At 48.2% G+C, this 17,713-nt stretch overlaps 1 protein-coding gene across 1 annotated transcript in view; it reads right to left on the bottom strand.

Moving 5' to 3' along the window:
• Positions 1-12,350: 12,350 nt before the first annotated feature.
• The window catches only part of LOC144161520 (uncharacterized), a 68,091-nt gene continuing 62,728 nt past the window's right edge, over positions 12,351-17,713 (bottom strand). Inside the window, exons 2-3 of the mRNA XM_077692180.1 lie at positions 15,422-16,085; positions 12,351-12,391 (exon numbers count right to left, since the gene is read on the bottom strand). Coding sequence (XP_077548306.1) covers positions 12,351-12,391; positions 15,422-16,085 — 705 coding nt within the window. The remainder of the gene's footprint in view (positions 12,392-15,421; positions 16,086-17,713) is intronic.

The following is a 17,713-nucleotide window of genomic DNA, read 5'->3' on the forward strand; positions in this document are numbered from 1 at the left end:
AAGTCAGTACTCGAGGCAATAAGAACACCAGGATTAACGTTAAAGCTTTGAAAGCTCCACTTTACGTACGAAGAAATGGGAAGTTTAGGCCACGCCGTCAACTCCAAGGGAGGCCTGCCTGATACTGCCAATACATTAGCCATAGCCGACTCTCTGAAGCCGAAGGACAAGAAAGGAGTGCGAAGAATCCTGAGGCGGGGCGTGTACTACCAGCACTTCGTCAAAAAATTCGCAAAAATCACTGAACTCGTCACCCGCTTTATTATAGACAGCGTTTAGTTCTGCTACGAGGAAGAGCAGCATACCGTATTCTGCGTGCTGCTAAATTGCCCGCAGCAGCCGCCTTTGCGTGCACATTTCGACGAGTTCGCCGAGACTGAAATACACACAGACGTCAGTGACGTAGGGATGGGTGTTGTCCTCACTTAAAAGCAGAACGGTTGCGAAAAGCAGTGGTAAAGCTTTTATTTGGGGAAGGGAGGGCTAAACCAACTTGGTGGGGAAAATTACACGGGTTGATTCAGCTCCAGGCACTTTTAAAGACGATAGTCGTTCTTGGGCTTAAACCCAGAAATTTTGGTTTGTCTGTATGTCTGTCTCTCGGTCTGTCTGTCTGTCTGTAACTACATTGAGCCACCCGGCCAAAGTAAAATGCTTACTTCGCAATAGTCTTATATACTCACAGCCAAAAGTAAACGTCTAAGCCCGGTTTATATGTTCATACTTGTAAACATTTTCGAACAAGAACAAGACATTAAGCAAATATAAGAATGGGAATTAGTACACAATGGATATTTACAGTTTTTTACATTCCTTTATTTATAAAATCCTGTATGCTTGGTTTTTCGATAGCACACACTGCAGAACATCTACATCTACTGAGAACAACGCGTACTGCCTGCTGTTGCGCGCGCCACGTCCGGGCGGCATATAAGAAATCACGCGGCAACCGCAAAGAAATGTTCCACTAGCTAGGTTTCACGTTCTTCTTGGAACGCACGTGGAGCACGGCAATGCGGTTCTATAAACCTTGAAGTCGCCCGCCTCGATTCACGCGCATCTCCGCAGTACCGCAGCGCTGGCATCGAGGAACCCCACCTGTAGCAGTGGAACGCGGTAAATTCAAATCGCCTTGAGCAAAGCTTTAGTGTGTTTACTTTGGATGAGCGCGACGGAACAGGAACAGCATGAGGGGTGAGCGGGAAAGCTAAGGGGGGCATTTTCTTGGCAAATGTCTACAAATTCTATCGTCTTTTGACGACATTTCCAACGAAAGGAGAAGATACGCTACCAATTTTTCTTCTATTCACTGACTGTTCAGAGGCTGCGCCTGTGTCGTCCTTCGTCAGACTACTCGCGACTGACCACTTTTAGTTGCAAATTTGCGTATTTCGTGTATAACAAACTTATCTAATGCGGCATGTCCTTCTTGGTGTATGGTGTTCAGATCAATGTGTCGAATGGTGTCCGAACGATGTGCATGGAAGAATGGTAATACACATATAATGTGGTGAAGGTCTGCTTTGGTGTTCGTGTTACAGTAGGGACAATGGGGGGGGGGGTGAGTGTGTTGTGGGACACTTTGTCCACTTCTGAATGATATGTGGGGTGTAACCTGCATTGACGCAAAGCTTGTTGATGAATACTTCTTTGGCTCTTGTTAATTAGGGCATGTTAGCGAGATAACCAGATGGTGTCACTTGTTTGTACCGACATTTCTTGCGCTTCTTGAGTCGCTGGATGAGTAGGGCAGGCGAAGTAGCCTAGGTATAAACGAGCGGAGGGGTAATGTTAAGACTCTCCAGCGCCGCTGCGTGAGCGGCCTGGTTTCCGATGCTGATAACACTCGAGCGGCGTGCCGCGGGCTGCACCGGCGACGCCTATCGGTGGCACCGGTGCGACATCGGGTTCGAGATAGCGTGCATGTGAGCGTGCGCGGCCACCCTGACATGATCAGCTTGTCTTTGTCGGCGGTTTTGGCCGCCGCTGTTACAGAGGATGCTTTGGCCGCCGGGAGCGCTGTTGGCGGGACCGCTTGTGAGGCGCGTGTAGAGCGGGCGCCACTCGGCGCGCGTCGCTGCTGCGTCACTGTTCCTGTCGTGAGTCTGCGCTCGGAAGAAACTGCCGCATCATGGTTCTGCCAAACTGCTGCGTGTAATGGCGCGTTGCGTGGTGCGAGTTTATGCGCCGGTTTGGTATGGTGTCGACAGCGGCGACGGTTGGATCTCCTAGACGGTTGGATCTTCTATCGTTCAAGTGGTCATGCTTTGAGGTCAATGGGCGCAATTAACGGAGAGTGAGCGGAGGGTCGTGCAGGATGATGTTGCGTATCTCGCATAGTTGAAGTTGAAGTTGAAGTTCTTTATTTCAGTCAAGTACAATGGCTGAGGAGGCGGGAAAAAAAGCCGCTGTACTCGCGGCTTGACGGAGCTCCCACCCCCCACAACACAATCAGCAGGGACGAGGCAGGGAAAAAAAAGAGAGGTTAAAGAGCTGCAAGAGCACAACGTTGTTATATTGATAACTTTATTATATGATAAAATGCATCAATGTGATCAATGTAACTGAGATAAAGAGAAAGTTTATGTGTCTAAACATTCCGTCGACCTTCACAGCCCTTGAGCAGAAACCGCCAGTCATCAGGCGTCTTATAAAAAAGCCCCTGGACGCCCCCACGGAATTAGAGGCAGTTAGAGCGAACCAGCAGCGGTATTCTCGAGTTTTGTCCCTTTTGCGTCCCTTTCAAAAGTGTCCCTTTTGGCAAGCCCTGATTGGCTAAAAGCAAACAACCGGAAGTGACGTAACGCAAGCGCGGCAAACCTACTGCCAAGGCTCATTGCTTAACCGGAAGTACGTCACGAGGAAGGGGCGCAAAAGGGACGTTTTCAAAAGGGACAGTTACGAGAATACCGCCCCAGATAAAGATTTAGAATTAGGCGATGACACTGCGAATTAAGGAGGATGAAAAAACGAATTAGGAATAATTTTAGTGAATTAAGAGACATTAAAGGTAAATAACCGGAACAAAAGTGAATTAAGCAGACACGGGAAATAACAAAAATGAGTGCAAGTTACGAAGGGATAAAATTAGGTGGATTTACGAGTGAATCAAGGTAACTTCAAGTGAATAAAGATGAATAAAACTTAACTCGCAGATGTCAATTTGTGCTAAGATGAAACCAAACGTATTTAAAATGAATACGACGAGAATTAAATTGTGAATATTCAACGCAACTAATAGTGAATAAAGTAGTGAATTAAGTTGGATAAAATGAATTAACATGAACCCAACTAAATTGGGAAGGACCGAAGTGAATCACGAAGACAAAGCAGATGGAGAGAAATCAATGCGAATTAAGTGGAATCAGAGTCAGATAACTTGAATCAAAGTAAATTAAGGTGGGTCACTGAGTGAATTAACGTGTGAATTAATGGGTGGGGGGGGGGGAGGGTACTGCCGCGAGCCATGCATTATGTATGTTTACTTATGCGTTAGGTTTGCAGGGTTCCGTCACGCCAGGCTGTGTTACCGGTGTTCCAAGCGAAGCTCATGTTTAATTCTCTTTATTTTTATGCCGCATGGCCTATCTGACTTGATAGGGAGAGTGTTTCGCTCCGTTGTCACTAGGCTGGAATAATCTTCTTTGATATCCAGTACTCTCAATGCAATTCCACGGTTCTACAAACAATCACGCCGAAAGAAAAGTACTCGCACGTTAGACAACGCGGTATTCATTTCGCCGATGCTCATCCGTGCCCGTCACGCTGCTGACTTCTTGGTCACCGCTTTTCTAATGTTTGAGCTCTTGTAGGATCACACGTTCGCTATGGTGAAATTTGTTTTTCGGAGAATCTGCGTTAATCTTGGCTACGTCATAATATACGGACAATTCATGCTGCCACTTTTGCTATACACCATCACAGTGCAATCAATCCTGTTTTACAAACATCAGATAGGTTTGCATGCAACAAAGAGCCTAGGTACACGTTTAAGTAATGGTCATAGCAGTACCGAACTACCTTCTCATAAGTACGGGGATAGACGCTGTATCGTCATTATTATCGTCAGCCTGGTTGTGCCCCAGGACGAAGGCCTGTCCCCAAGATCCTCAGCCACGTATTTCCCACTAAATGTCCGTAGTTCATCCGTCCATCGACTCGTGAGTAAATATGACGTTTAATGGGCTGAAGCTACACAGCTACAGTTTTTTATCTTCATTCCGCCACTGCGTTTGCGGTTGTGGTAGTGGTGTAGCGTTCCACGGTCTCACCTGCGGCGTGGCATGTTCTTTGTTGCTTTTTCTAAGTACGTCTGCGCGTGGAGTGGGGTTGAATTCACACATCAAGACTTGACTGATAGATTGCTTGATGGACTGTTTGATTGGAGGATTCAATGCGCGGACGCTACACAGGTGATGAGGCGCGCCGTAGTGGAAGGCACCGGATTAATTTTGACCACCTGGGGATATTCAACGTGCGCCCGAATCTCGAACTCACGGGCGTTTTCGCTTTTCGGTAGTCCTATATCGTTTACACTATATTGGCAGCCACTCCGTTAAATGGATGGTTCCCCTGTTTAATCTCATGCACATTAAATGACCCGCTTGTGCCCATTTTCTTTGCCCAAGTTCAGCTAAAAAGTCTTCGACACCATATTGTTGCCTAATCCAAGCTGCTGTTTTCTTATTCCTAAGCGTGACTTTCTTCTTTTAGTCTTTCTTCTTCTATTTCTTTCTTCCATTCTTCTTTCCATATCTCGTTTGGTCACTCTGAGTTTTATTTAAAGTCTTTAGTGAGACCCAAGTTTCGGCCGCGTAAATGATTAGGTGAGCAGTGCATTGGTTATATATACCTGCGTTTTGAGTAGCAGAGGTTGTTTACGCTTATTACTTCAGGTAGCTGAAAACTATCCATCAAAAATGAGGCACAGCTTAAATACAACGATACCGACAGAACGCACTATTCCTTACGGCATTCAAATCTGCGTACTCCCAGAACCAGAACAATTTTGTAAAACGAGTGTTGTGCATCAAACTATATTAGTCCTAAATAAACTGTCTGATAAGATCAACCTTAATGTCTGCAGTAAAATATCTACCAGCCTAATGAAAGGTCAAGTTTTAAAAAAGAACATTCATTTTGTTTAAGTCACAAATTACCGTGTAATTGTATGAAGTTGCTCCTCCACTCTATTTCATTTCTTCCATTTATTCTTCTTTTTATAGGAATCCCAAAACTAAAATTCTTTAAATAAAACAATTGCGCAGTCACTTCTCTGCACATGCTATGCAAATCAATTGCTATCTCTATCTTTTCGTATGCTTGTGATAGATTTTACAATATACACAACACCTGGTGATTGTAATCCCTTTTTTAAAGCGTGCGTTGTATTTTTGAGTTATTTTTAGAGATCTTGCTCGGCAAGTTCACTGTGTGTCATTGCTATATTATTTTTGTAACTGTAGTGTTGATGAATGTTTTTTACAGCATGAGATTTGCTTGCACATGTTTTCAATGTGTTCTACACCTGTCAACCTGAAGGCCTGTGGCTCCGTCAAGCTGTGAGTGTATTTTATTGTATAAGAGTGGATGCCCCATGTTTTCAAAGCGCTGTATAGCTCCCAACAGAACAAACAATTACCAGTGTTCTTGTGGACACGGTGCTTCATCTGTGGCTCATTACTTATCAAACTGCGTTAAAACAAGACCCTACATCCACAAACTGCAGAGGCTCACAAGACATCCCCTTGAACCACCACTCCTGAGATCATTACTTGAAGACAACGCTGCAATTAAAATACTTACGGATGGCTAGGTCTGTACCGGAAGTTTGACTGCCTCGCCTGTCTTCCTGAAAGCCAACTTCATCAAGAGACGAATTCATACGTGGTCATGTGGCTTGTGTGGTGATGTGTTGTGCAGTGTAATACAGCAGTGCGGTGATTTGAGGAGACTTTGCCACCGACCATATAAGCGTTAGTAGTGGCTTCCACGTCATTTAAGTGCAGTTTTGTGAATGATGAACTCTAGTTTTGGAACATATTGATGCACGCATGGTAGTGCAGTGAAGTGTATTTAAAGTGAATGACTGCACAATGTGAAAGACTGTGGAAAGTTTAGTGCACGACAGTGTTTACTTTCCGACCGAGTACTATTTGAACTATGTGGTTTTGTGTCTCTTCTAGCTGGTTTATTTCTGATTGATCCGTTTTAGTGTGGTTGTTGTGTCCATGGGTCTGCATGTGGTGAGAAAAGGGTCATGGATGCACCAGCGAATTTTGCATAGTTCCAGAACTCGCTGTAATGAAATTGTTAGTGTACTGTTTGGCATGTATTTTTGTGCGTTCTCATTTCATAATGCCCTCCGATTTTTTTCGCATCTTAGATTTCGTATTGTTAGATTTTATAAATTAGCTTTGATCTATATCATTATTTTAGTGTGGATGTAGCCAGTAGCGCCTTTGCATGTGGAGTATGATTTTTTTTATTTGTTATCAAGGTAGAATTGGATTTTTTTCTAAAAGTGTTTTTGGCCTATGCCTATTTTATTTATTTTGAATTGGTTTTACACGTGCGATACCTTAGTTGGTGCGGGTTCTGTCCTCAATTTTTTTGTGTTTTTTAATGTGTACATTAGATGACCAGAACTAAATGGAATTTTCGTTTGTTTTTCCTCAGCTTTTTCCCCAGGCCCCCAACCAACATCATGCAACTTGTGATGCGAAATAATGCATTTTATTCTATTCTATGAAAATATCATAATTCCTCAAAAAAGCAGGCCACCCCATTCTTTTTCCGCGATTAATTTATGTCATGCTTGGAATCAGCAGTTAGGACTTGCCCAAGATATATGTAATAACATAATTTTCCAAGATGTCGTTACCTATTCAAAAGTGCTTACTGAGCACAAGCTTTGACTTTTTCGTGTTTATTTTGGTTCCTGCAAACAAACTTTCGGAGCGCCGTCAGCGAAGAATGGTCTGCAATTGGCGACTACTTTGACTGAACAAAACAATGACTGCAAAACTTAGGTTGCTCAGATATTTACCGTTAATCGCAACCCACTCTTCCTCCCCTTAATCTTTTCGGATACATGGTCCCGACAGGCAGTAAATAATTGCAGAGATATTGCGTCCCCTTGTCTGACACCCTTCTTTGTAAGTCACGTACTAGTTCCAAATTATCCAGCTATAAGTGCCCCGTTGGTACAGCTGCAAGACTTCTTTAAGACGGCTTGAATAAGTAACTTCTTGGCTGAGATGTTTTAAAGTACGAATGGTCGTGTGAAGACGACGTGAGCTTCACAATAGCCCTTCTTGCATTTTAATGGGCGCCAAACCAAGCAGTAACAACGTTAACAGTTCGACGCTGCGCCTGCGTGATTGAAAAAACCATCCACCACAACGTATCGGACGCTTAGCATCTACTTCGAGAGAAATTTTTTGGCCGCGTATCTGCTCCTTTTGTTGCAAGTGTCGACAAAAGACGATAGTCTGTCGATATTTTCCACGTAAATACCTCTCTTCGCTTTGCCGCTCACCTTTCATGCTGTTCCTCTTCCGTCGCGCGCCTCCCAAGGCAAGCACGCTAAATGTTTGCTCAATTGGATTTACATTTAGCGCGTTCCACTCCTCCAGGCCGGGTGCCCCGATGCCAGCGCAGCCGTACGGCGGAGAAGCGCGTGAATCGAGCCACCCTACGTCAATATTTATAGAACCGCGTTTCCCTATACTCCGTTTCATACATCAGGTGCAACGCTGTCAAAGCTAGCGCTCTTGTTTGCGCTGTGTGCTTCCGCGACCAAAAGTAGTGGGTTGCTTGCGGTGCGCCAGATACAATAAATGCTTCGCCGGCAACCTTAAAGCATAAATATTTATCATCAGCTTGACAAAAAACGCCCGTGTTGCCGGACAAACGATCGAAATATGCGAGTTTGTTTTTTATGTTTGTCGCTTTCGTATCAGGTTTTCCATCTCCGAGTAACCTTGAACGCCGTTTTTTGTTTACTCTTTGAGGCAGCGTTGAAAAAATGGCGTCCAGCTCTCGGGCTTCGACCACGTCTCCTGTACGTATTTTTTCGAGGGTTTGCGCATCAAAGTTGTCAAAGAACGCCAAGCAAGTAATTGCAAATGTGTGCGCCCATACCAGGGTGCGTTTCCCGGTGAAATCTGTGCAGGAAGTACTGAGTGTTGTGAGCGAGGACACCGGAGTATTTCACCGTACCGTGGCGAAATTGAAGGCGGAGTGTCTGCGTGGGAATTTGGTGTCTCCAAAGAGAAGACCTCGCGACGTGACGATATCAAGCACGCGGACCATCAAGCATGACAGCTTCACAGTCCATGCCATACGTCTGAATGTGAAGAGCATGTAGGCCAAGAGGGAAATCCCGACACTGGACAGTGTGCGAAAGGCTGTCCACGAAGACGACGACTTGCCGAACTTCACGAAAACCACCTCGTGGAGGTTAATGAAGGACATGGGCTTCACCTATGATAGGAGAATACGGAATCTTGGCATCATTGTCTGGCGCCGCAGGTACCTGCGGGCGATCAAGGAATTCCAAGGCAGGGCAGGGGGGAATCGTTGATGAACTTCCCAGCAATCTGTGCCCTGTCAGTAGTGGCGGCTTTGTTCACGAGGGTCAACTGGTAGAGCTGGAGCGTGGACACCTTCCTATCCAGCCTGTTCGCGCTTCTTCATGCTGCGCCGATTCCCCGAAAAGGCTTTGTTACCGCGACAAAGCAAACTGTGTTTCCTCGTCGTGTGGTTTTGTTTGTGGAGTTTAACGTCACCAAGTGACCCGTGCTATGAAAGACACTACATTGTAGTGCTGTCCTGTTCGGTCGTGAAGTGTATACAGCTGGAGCAGTCATATAACCTCTGCAAAAACTGGGTGGGAGAAAGGAAGGAAAGTAAGAAGTCGGAACCCACCAGGAAATCGACCAGAGGTGCTCTTCTGTAAATAAAGTTTGTTTATTAAACCACGAAAGTCAGCCTCTTCTTGGAATATTTGTGTGTGACACACAATCCGTATTGCCCCTGTATGCATTTATGTATGGCCACAAATCTCCAACTCATGAGCTAGTACTGTTATTTGTCACAGCATTAACCTATACCATAGACATTTCCTTGACACAGAAAAACGGGCTATATCAGGGTTCCGTATGTAAAAACAATTCACCTATCCATGATTGTCTTGCGAATAAGTGCCTAGCTTAAAGAGCTCTTTCTCCAATCACAAAAGAAAATATAACTCTTGCTTCCGGGGTGAAATATTGCAGTGAAGAAATAAATAAATCAAAATCACGCACAAGAATTCACAAAAATGTTGCATATATTCGGACTGGAAAGGGGCGAATAACAAATTTAAAATATATATTATGCGTTTCTGTGCCAGAAATCACTATTCTAAGGTACAGAAATCTGCTTTCTGTCCTTTCCCATGAATAACAAATGATACATTATTCGCACCAAGAGCTTCGGGCTACTCCAGAGTGCAGTGCCAAAGTCGATCCCAAATGTTTCGGTAAAAACTGAACCCGCTGCTCTGCTGGCGGCACGGTATAATCAATAACATGCTGAGTGTGTTAAGAGAGGCCCATAAAGAAGTGGATCGTCAGGGCAACGGCAAAAACGAAAGCTGAAAGTGAACACCTGTTGGTAATTCACCCTGGTTAGAGCAGCTGTGCTAAATAATTAATGAATTAACGTGTTTTTCTTACACAAAGTTCTCGCTAGACACAATGAGGTAGCTGACAATGGTATAGAATCGCGACAAAATAGCAATTGCTGGTCAAACATCGGTATGCATCCAGAACCCATACGTGCAGTTCATTTCCGCATGCGCGTGGTGTTTAAGTTACTGGGAACGAAATAAGATTTACAATTGAACTCGCAGAAGATGTCATAAAAAAAAAAGAAACGACGGAACGCGGTTTCGAACCCATGTACTTCAAAATTCAGCGTCTTTTCTCCAGAGCGACGCGTTAGACCACTCGGCTACAAAACAGCGCGGAGTGATACACCTCCGTTCTTTGCGGACTACTTGTGTAGCCTTCACAGCGTTGCACTTGATGTATGAAACGGAGTATAGTCCACGTGCATTGCAAGCAGAAGGTGGAAACACTCTAGTGGAACCTTTTGTATCTGTTGCCGCTTGATTTCTTAAAATGCCGCCAGGATCTCTAGTGGCGCCGGCGACGGCACGTGACGGCGGAGTGAGTTTTTTGTGTTGTGGATGAAGTATTATGTTTCACAAAAATAAAGCATGTATGATTTTCATAACAGAACACTGCAAATAATACTTATGTATTAATTTGTTGTCTTATATTTGCTTAATGTCTTGTTATTTTTGAAAAATGTTAACAAGTATGAACATATAAACCGGACTTAGAGGTTTAGATTTGGCTGTGAGTATATGAAACTATTGCGCGGACCTTGTTTCACTTTGGACGAGATGCTGAATCGAGTGACAGACATACAGACCGGCCTACAGACAAACCACAATTTCTGGGTTTGAGTAGCCCACGCTATAACCAGTGTACACATAAAATGCCGGAACCCTCCCGAAATTCATGCAGACAGTGTCGGAACGGCATTGGCCGGGAGCTCACTATCTTTCGCTCATTCGATGCGTGGCGGTTGCTTATTTGCGCTAATATCCCACGACATATTTTTTGTCGTGTGCAGTAAGAAATATTTGTCTCTTTATTCCAGTAGAGATCACCTTGAATGTAAGATTCAACCTAGATTCTACTAACGCGTAATGTTCATCTTGAAAACAGGCCCGGAAAGACGTTGACTAAGAAAAGATATACACAGGACGACCGGCTGGTCCTGTGTCCGTCGTCATCCTGTTTGTTTCTTTCCTTAGTCAACGTCTTTCCGCGCTTGTTTTCAAGATGAATCAACACCAACTCACCCAACCTTCCATCCTGTTAAGCGTAATGTTCGCTGACATTTCCTACTATATCCAGATTTCAGTGGGGCATTATCTGATACTACGTGCTGTTTGACTCGCATTCGGTGAATCAGCAAGCAGGCAGCTCCTTTGAGCAAGGCGTTCTGGGTTTCCTCTATACGTCGCGCTTTGTGCGTTCTACTGCATGGTTAAAGTTTTATTACAGACCGAAAAAATATTGCCTATTAGTGTGATGTTTTGTAGAATCATAAATGTATTCCGATAGGAAAAAAAAACAAAGCGGTTATATCCTACAGCGAAATTTTCGCAGTGCAGACGCCGCAGCGTAGCTTTTAATCCCAAATTTATGTGACGCAGCTTGGGTGTGAAAATGCCACTTCATCTAGTACAGAGGGCACAAAGCACCTCATCACAATGCTATGGCCGCGCCACGAAGCACACCATGAGCAACTGCGCCTAGCCGCCTCAAAGCCTTTGTGGACAAAGGGACGAGTCGCCGTGACCCATTCTGATGCGTGCTTTAATCTCACATGATCATGATGATGGGCACAAGGGCGGCGAGGCGTCACCTTTTTCAACAGCCTTCAAAGGCACGTCCACGGTAAGCGTCGCCAAGGCGTTCAGGGCAACTTTAACGACTCCAGTGATACTTCTAATGCGCCACTTTGGGCTGCCTAAATGAGGCCAATAAACTTACGCGGAAGACAGGCCACCGCAAAGGCCATCAACAGCCAAAAAAATCACACGGCTGGGCAACAAAAGGATTTTGAGGACGGTGTGATAATGAGTTCGGATGGAGCTGATGGCGGTTTACCCCGTAGTCATTTTGAGCGGCTATTTATTTCACACGTAAAACCCGGTACGTGCGGCCTTAACTGGACAGGCATGATATGTGGCACAATGCTGCCTGGTAAGAATCTCGCACTTTAGTGGTGCGCACGGAAAGATAAAGAGAAGTATGCCGTTTTGCTGGGTCTCTCCTGCAGGAGTTACGAATAGCGGGCGCAAACGAGGCTTTTTGATTAAGTGCCGCTGGACGACGAGGAAGAGGACGCCGAGCGCACAGCTGAGGACAGAGCATACAGAAAATCCCGCCTCTACTTCGCTGCTGAACCTTCTTTCTTTAATTTTCTTACGTACTTTCCACGATTGTCCTTCGGCCTATCCTTTCCTTATTCATTTGTGTTGATTTTGTAGTTGGTGAGCTCTATCTGCTACTGCACCTCATTTTCTAGCAGTTTACTTATTATCTTTTTATTCCCGTTTATACTCACCTTTTCCCTGTATTTATTCAGTTTTCTTCTTTTAATCCGAATTCCAGTTTTTCCTCTTCTCTCAGTTAGTGCCAATTTCCTGGCCAATCCCCCTGAGTGGGTACAAGTCTTTTTTTTTTTTTTTTTGGAACCAACCAACCAAACCAAGCCGGTGATCAGGGGTCGCCTGTGACGCGCTGGGCTTGAGAGCGCGGCCCTGGGATCAAAACCGGGGCAAAACCTGGAGCGCAACGCGGCAAAACCCGGAGCGCAACCGCTCCATTTCCCGAGACCCCTCCGCCGCTGATCTCGTGCTTGGAGCCTGTCAGGCACTGGGGTGGAGAACGCGGCCCTGTGATTGAGTTCGGGGGAAAACCCGGAGCGCAAGCGCTGCTGTTCCCGAGAGCCGTCCGCCGCTGATCCCGTGCTTGGTGTTGGTGACGTACTGGGCGAGAGAGATCGGGTCCGTGTGCACCCGGATGTGCAACCATCGGTGCGCACCCGCTGCTACGCTGCCGCTGCTTCGACGATGCCTGCCCGATGTCCCGTGCCTGGGTGCGACGTGGCATAGAGCCAGTTATCGAGCCAGCTTGGTCGTGACTTCGGCACCCCGAGGGGCTTCAGACAAACCTCTGTAGGACATTTCCTTTTCTTTATCGCGAACATTTTTATGTTAGCCTGTTACCTTTCAACGCTTATAGCTTTAGTTTCATGGCTAGCTTACTTCCGCTATCCTCTGCTTCTGCTTGCCGATTATGTAAAAGCAACGTTTAACCGTGCATGCACTGGCCATTGACTCGGGTCTCTCACGCCAATCCTTGACCCATTCATTACAAAAAGTGGCGAGCCAGCCAGGATCCTTAACACCCGCTGAAAGGAGTCAGTGAACCATGAGTGCGTTTGTAACGTTAGCTGCAGCAGCATGGATCTCGAAAAAGTAATGGCATTGGGGACTCATCTGAGACTCTCGGGACAAGAGCTTAGGGCGTGGAGAGAGAGCGAACGTGCATCGCAACGGGCTGCTAGAGCCGCCGAAAGGGAAGTCAGCCTAGACGCCGCTGAAAGAGACAAGGAAGCCGCAGAGTGAGCTAAAGATGCTGTAGCGAAAGGGAACGAGGAGACCAGACGTCCGGCTATACAAGATGGCTACGACCGACTGCCGCGAGAGCCGCGCTCGTGGAGCCAGCTCCCGCTGGCTGCGCTCGTGGCGCACTTCGTTCTTTTTATTTAAGACACTCCCGCGGCCCCCAAGTTGAGCAGGGACTTGTTGCACCATAACATCTGTGGACCCTGTCGCCTATCTTAAGTCCCGATGACAGGCGGACGGAAATCCACTGGCGGAAGGAGCATGGTCGCACAACTCCGTCGCGACCGAAAAACGGTGACGATGGTGGTCGAGTTGTTAGACGGCAGGCATCGACTTGTCTTCTAGAAACACGACGTCCTCTACTTCGAGCTTGGCTGGCGGCTGTTCCGTTACCTCGTGGGTGAATCGAAGCAGCAGGAGGTATTCCCATATCGGACGGTGCCACAGACGATACCCCTTGGCGGCTTGACGGTGCTGTCACAGTATGCGCAGCTCGCTGCCAGTAAACAAGAGTTCTAGAAGGCAGAGTTTCTGCTGGAGGTACGTGTTCCCTTTGCTTAGCCAGGAGTGCGCTTGGAACAGCGGGCATGGCTTCGCTCTTTGCCACAGGCTCTTCCGACACAAACGTGATGATATTGTCCTCCCTCAGAACAAGGCTGTCTGAGCCCTTCCACTGCGTTCCGAGCACTTTCATCAGGCAGGGGTCACCTCTCTTCGTTTTAAAATCACGTTTCACCTTTTGAAAGGACGGATGATTGGCGACGTCGCTTCTTGGCTCTTCCTTGCGGAGCAACACCTGATCCCGGTGGTTTTCTTTGCGATCCTGAAGTTCGAACGGTTGGACGGCGGGGTCGTTGAACGTGCAGTTTTCCGTAGTGCCCCGAGTTTCGCTGACTTGCATGCGGCACATGGACGATCGATCATTGCCTACTGCGGCGTCTTCCGTGGACGATTCTCCAAGAGACAGAAAGAGTGCGCTCGAGTGAGCGGTCGAAAAGCTTGAGCTGTCGAGTTGAGTACCTTGAACGGTCCAGCCCAGAACCGTCTCCACGGCCATCAGAGTGGGGGAAATTCTCGAAACGTTTACTTTTGCCACCTTCCAATACGCGTCTGAACCGATGAACACGCTGACCTGGTTCTCTCGAAATGTGGGCGCAAGTCGGGCATCCGCAGAAACTTGACCCTGATCGGCCATCGCACGAACGATTTCTTTGCTGACGGGCGGGCTTCTGAAGGTGCAGATGCTGGGAACTTCCAGGGCCTCGACTATGATGTTCTGGCCATCGTCCTGACTTTTAAGTGTCAAAGAGACTCTGTTGCACGTAACAGGTGCTCTCGGGCGAGTGTCTCTGAACGTAGAAAGCGTTAGACGTTCGACACCGTTGACCGGACAACAAAGTGCTTGGGACACGTCGCGTCGAATGAACGTTCGCTGGGTCCCGGTGTCCAACAAAAAACGAACGAGCAGCTGGTGACTCTTGCCGAGGGGCCATGCACGGCCTGTCTGGAGAAGCACCGACATGGGTCCTGCACCGCTGGTTGACGCGGATGTCACCGCGCTGGCATTATTGATTGCTGCCCCTTTGCTGCGACTTTGCTCCGACTCTGGACTGGTGGGCCCAAACCCTTCCGCAGGGAGCTGGATGTCGCACAGCGACGTGAGGTGGCGACGGGAACAGTGGCTGCAGACAAGACTGTTGGCTGTTCTGCAGTGTCTGGCGAAATGGTTGTGCTTTCCGCACCTGAAACAGCACCTGTTTGCCTGCAGTCGCTTTCGCTTCTCCTCGGGTGATACTGCCGATGTGCAGTGGGCGAGGACGTGGTCCTGAGCGTTGCAAAGTTGACACCTGGGCCCGTTTGCCCGAACGCGATAAGTGCGGGAATAAGTTCTCAACTACGACTTTAGCGATGTCTAGGTAATAAGTCGTTTGCCCGAAAGTGATACAAACGCTCGGTTAAGGTAGCGTTTTCGTCGGGTTTTTTGGCAACCGGCTTATTTGCCGTGGCCGACTTCAACTTATTGGCGTCTTATTCGTAAGCGGGAACTTAATCGAGAACTTATGCGTACGGGCAAACAGGCCCTGGACCGCCCCGCAGAGGGACATTGGGCGCTCAGAGTCATTGCCGTTGGAAGAACGACACGCGGTGGCGACGACTGACCCCTCTCCTGGACGCGGTGCGTTGACGGCACAGAACAATCGGAGGCGCTCTCCTCTCGAATCTCCACCTGGGCGCGGAGAAAGTCCAGGATCACCTTGATTTCCTTGGATCTGGCGGAAGGGGACGCGGACACCTCGAATGCGTCTTGCTGCGCCTCCTTCAGCCTTTGCCGGTACAGGAGGCCCAGGTCGTGCGGCAAGGTCCACAGCAGTACGCGGTGGAGCACGACGGAGTACTGGTCCGGGGAAACGCCCAGGCCCTCCAACGCGTTTATGCGAAACGTGACCGTGTCGTAGAGGACCCGCAATTTGTCGGTGTCGGCCGAATTCTGCACCGGCTCCAAGGCGAGCAATTTGTCCAGGTGGTCGTCCACTAGTAGGTCTTTCCGCCCAAATCTGTTGGTAATGATTTTGACGGCGAAGTCGTAATTGTCGTCGGCAAGCCTGATGCCCTCGATCGCGTCCTTGGCGGGACCGGTCAAGTACGAGACAAGGTACTTAAACTTCTCGATGCGTGGCAAAGTCGCGTTCGAATGGATGCTTGACTCGAACTGGTCCCAGAACCCTTGCCAGTCGCGTCGGTCGCCCGAGAAGTTCGGTATCTGGAGCTTCGGGAGTGCGGCGAAGCGGGTCCCCTGCGTTGTCTGAGGAGTGCCCGGTCGAGGCTGAAAAGTGCGCTCCCGCAAGGCTCACCAGACTCGGCTGTAGCTGCGCTGGCTGAAGGGGCCGGGCTCGTGACGGAGCGCACGCGCGTGCGAAGGGCGCAGATGCGCTCGTCGTAATCAATAGCATCCAAAACGTCGGCGTCAAATTCCTCTTCTGGGATACTCCCCTTTAATGGAAATGGACAATGCCGAAGACATTCCACCGGAAATTAGGTCGAAGCTAAAAATTGCTCCCCTGCCAAGAAATATGACCCCTCAGCACCATGAAGGTAGAAGAACCGCCAGGGCACAAACCCTTGAACGGCTGTACTGTCACTCAAAAACAACAGTATTCACAGACGCAGCGGACTACGCACGTGCAAATACTAAAACAGCGGTTGTTGCCACCCCCACTGATCTTATTACTAGTGTCACCCTTCGCCAGGCTACCATCCTCGAAGCGGAAGAAGCGGCGCTCGCATTAGCAATAACCCAGACCAAAGCCAAGATTATTATTACAGACTCGCAAGCAGCGTGTCGTAAGTACATAGCCGGAAGGATTTCCACAAAAGCCCTACGGATCCTAGTCCAAAACCCCCCTGAAAGATCAGTCAAAATCATTTGGACGCCTGCCCACTCATCCCTTCGCGGCAATGCAGCGGCTCACGCTCACGCCCGAGATCTTGCTCGCCGGGCACCGCAAGAGGACGATGAGAGGACCAGACACCCACTTAGTACATACAACGACATCACCCAACACTACATGCTCACACGACGCACCTTCCCGCCACCGGCAGAAAAATTAACAAAAGAACAACAAGTCACCCTCCGACAACTTCAAACAAATACATTTCCACATCCCACACGGCTACACGCCATTCACCCCACAATATACTACCCCCTGTGCCGGCACTGCGGCAACCCAGCAACGCTCTTTCATATGGTTTGGGCATGCCCTTCAAACCCAGACCTTGCACCAATTCCCAGTCCTACATACGAGCAGTGGGAGAGTGAACTTGCCAGCTCGGACCCAAGTAAGCAGCTCTGGCTTGCTGAAAGGGCGAAGACGGCAGGCCACACCAACGGAGTCCTGGACTGAGGACCCCGCCCACTTACAAGCTCGATGGATCTGTCCAATAAAGTTTTCTCCTCCTCCTCCTCCTATGAGAGTCGCCTGAATCTGGCTGTCCAGTTCGTGCAATGCTCGCTGCTTGTCGCGAATTATGTCCAGAAGCGTCTGAAATTCGAGAGTCGGTGCCGCCGGGTCCTGCAGGAGCGCGTCGAGTGTCGTCATCTTCTTCGTGACTGTGGCGCGAAGAACTCCCCGGCGGCGACGAAGCGATTCCATGGCGCGAGTCAGCGGGACCGGATGGCTGGGGGTTTTCGGCACCAGAGAATTGTGTAGCGAAAGGGAACGAGGAGACCAGACGTCCGGCTATACAAGATGGCTACGACCGACTGCCGCGAGAGCCGCGCTCGTGGAGCCAGATCCCGCTGGCTGCGCTCGTGGCGCACTTCGTTCTCTTTATTTAAGAGATGCTGCAGAAAGGGGGAAGGAGCTGCTACGGCTAAAGATCCGACTCCAAGAAGGTGGTACTAGCCAACCAAATGTCGCCGCGGGAGTTGAAGTTGTTGCAACTCCATCTTTG

The sequence above is a fragment of the Haemaphysalis longicornis genome, unplaced genomic scaffold (genome assembly GCF_048455015.1).
Source record: "Haemaphysalis longicornis isolate Haplotype H1 unplaced genomic scaffold, Haemaphysalis longicornis Haplotype H1 scaffold_12, whole genome shotgun sequence".
In the NCBI taxonomy this organism is placed as follows: domain Eukaryota; kingdom Metazoa; phylum Arthropoda; class Arachnida; order Ixodida; family Ixodidae; genus Haemaphysalis; species Haemaphysalis longicornis.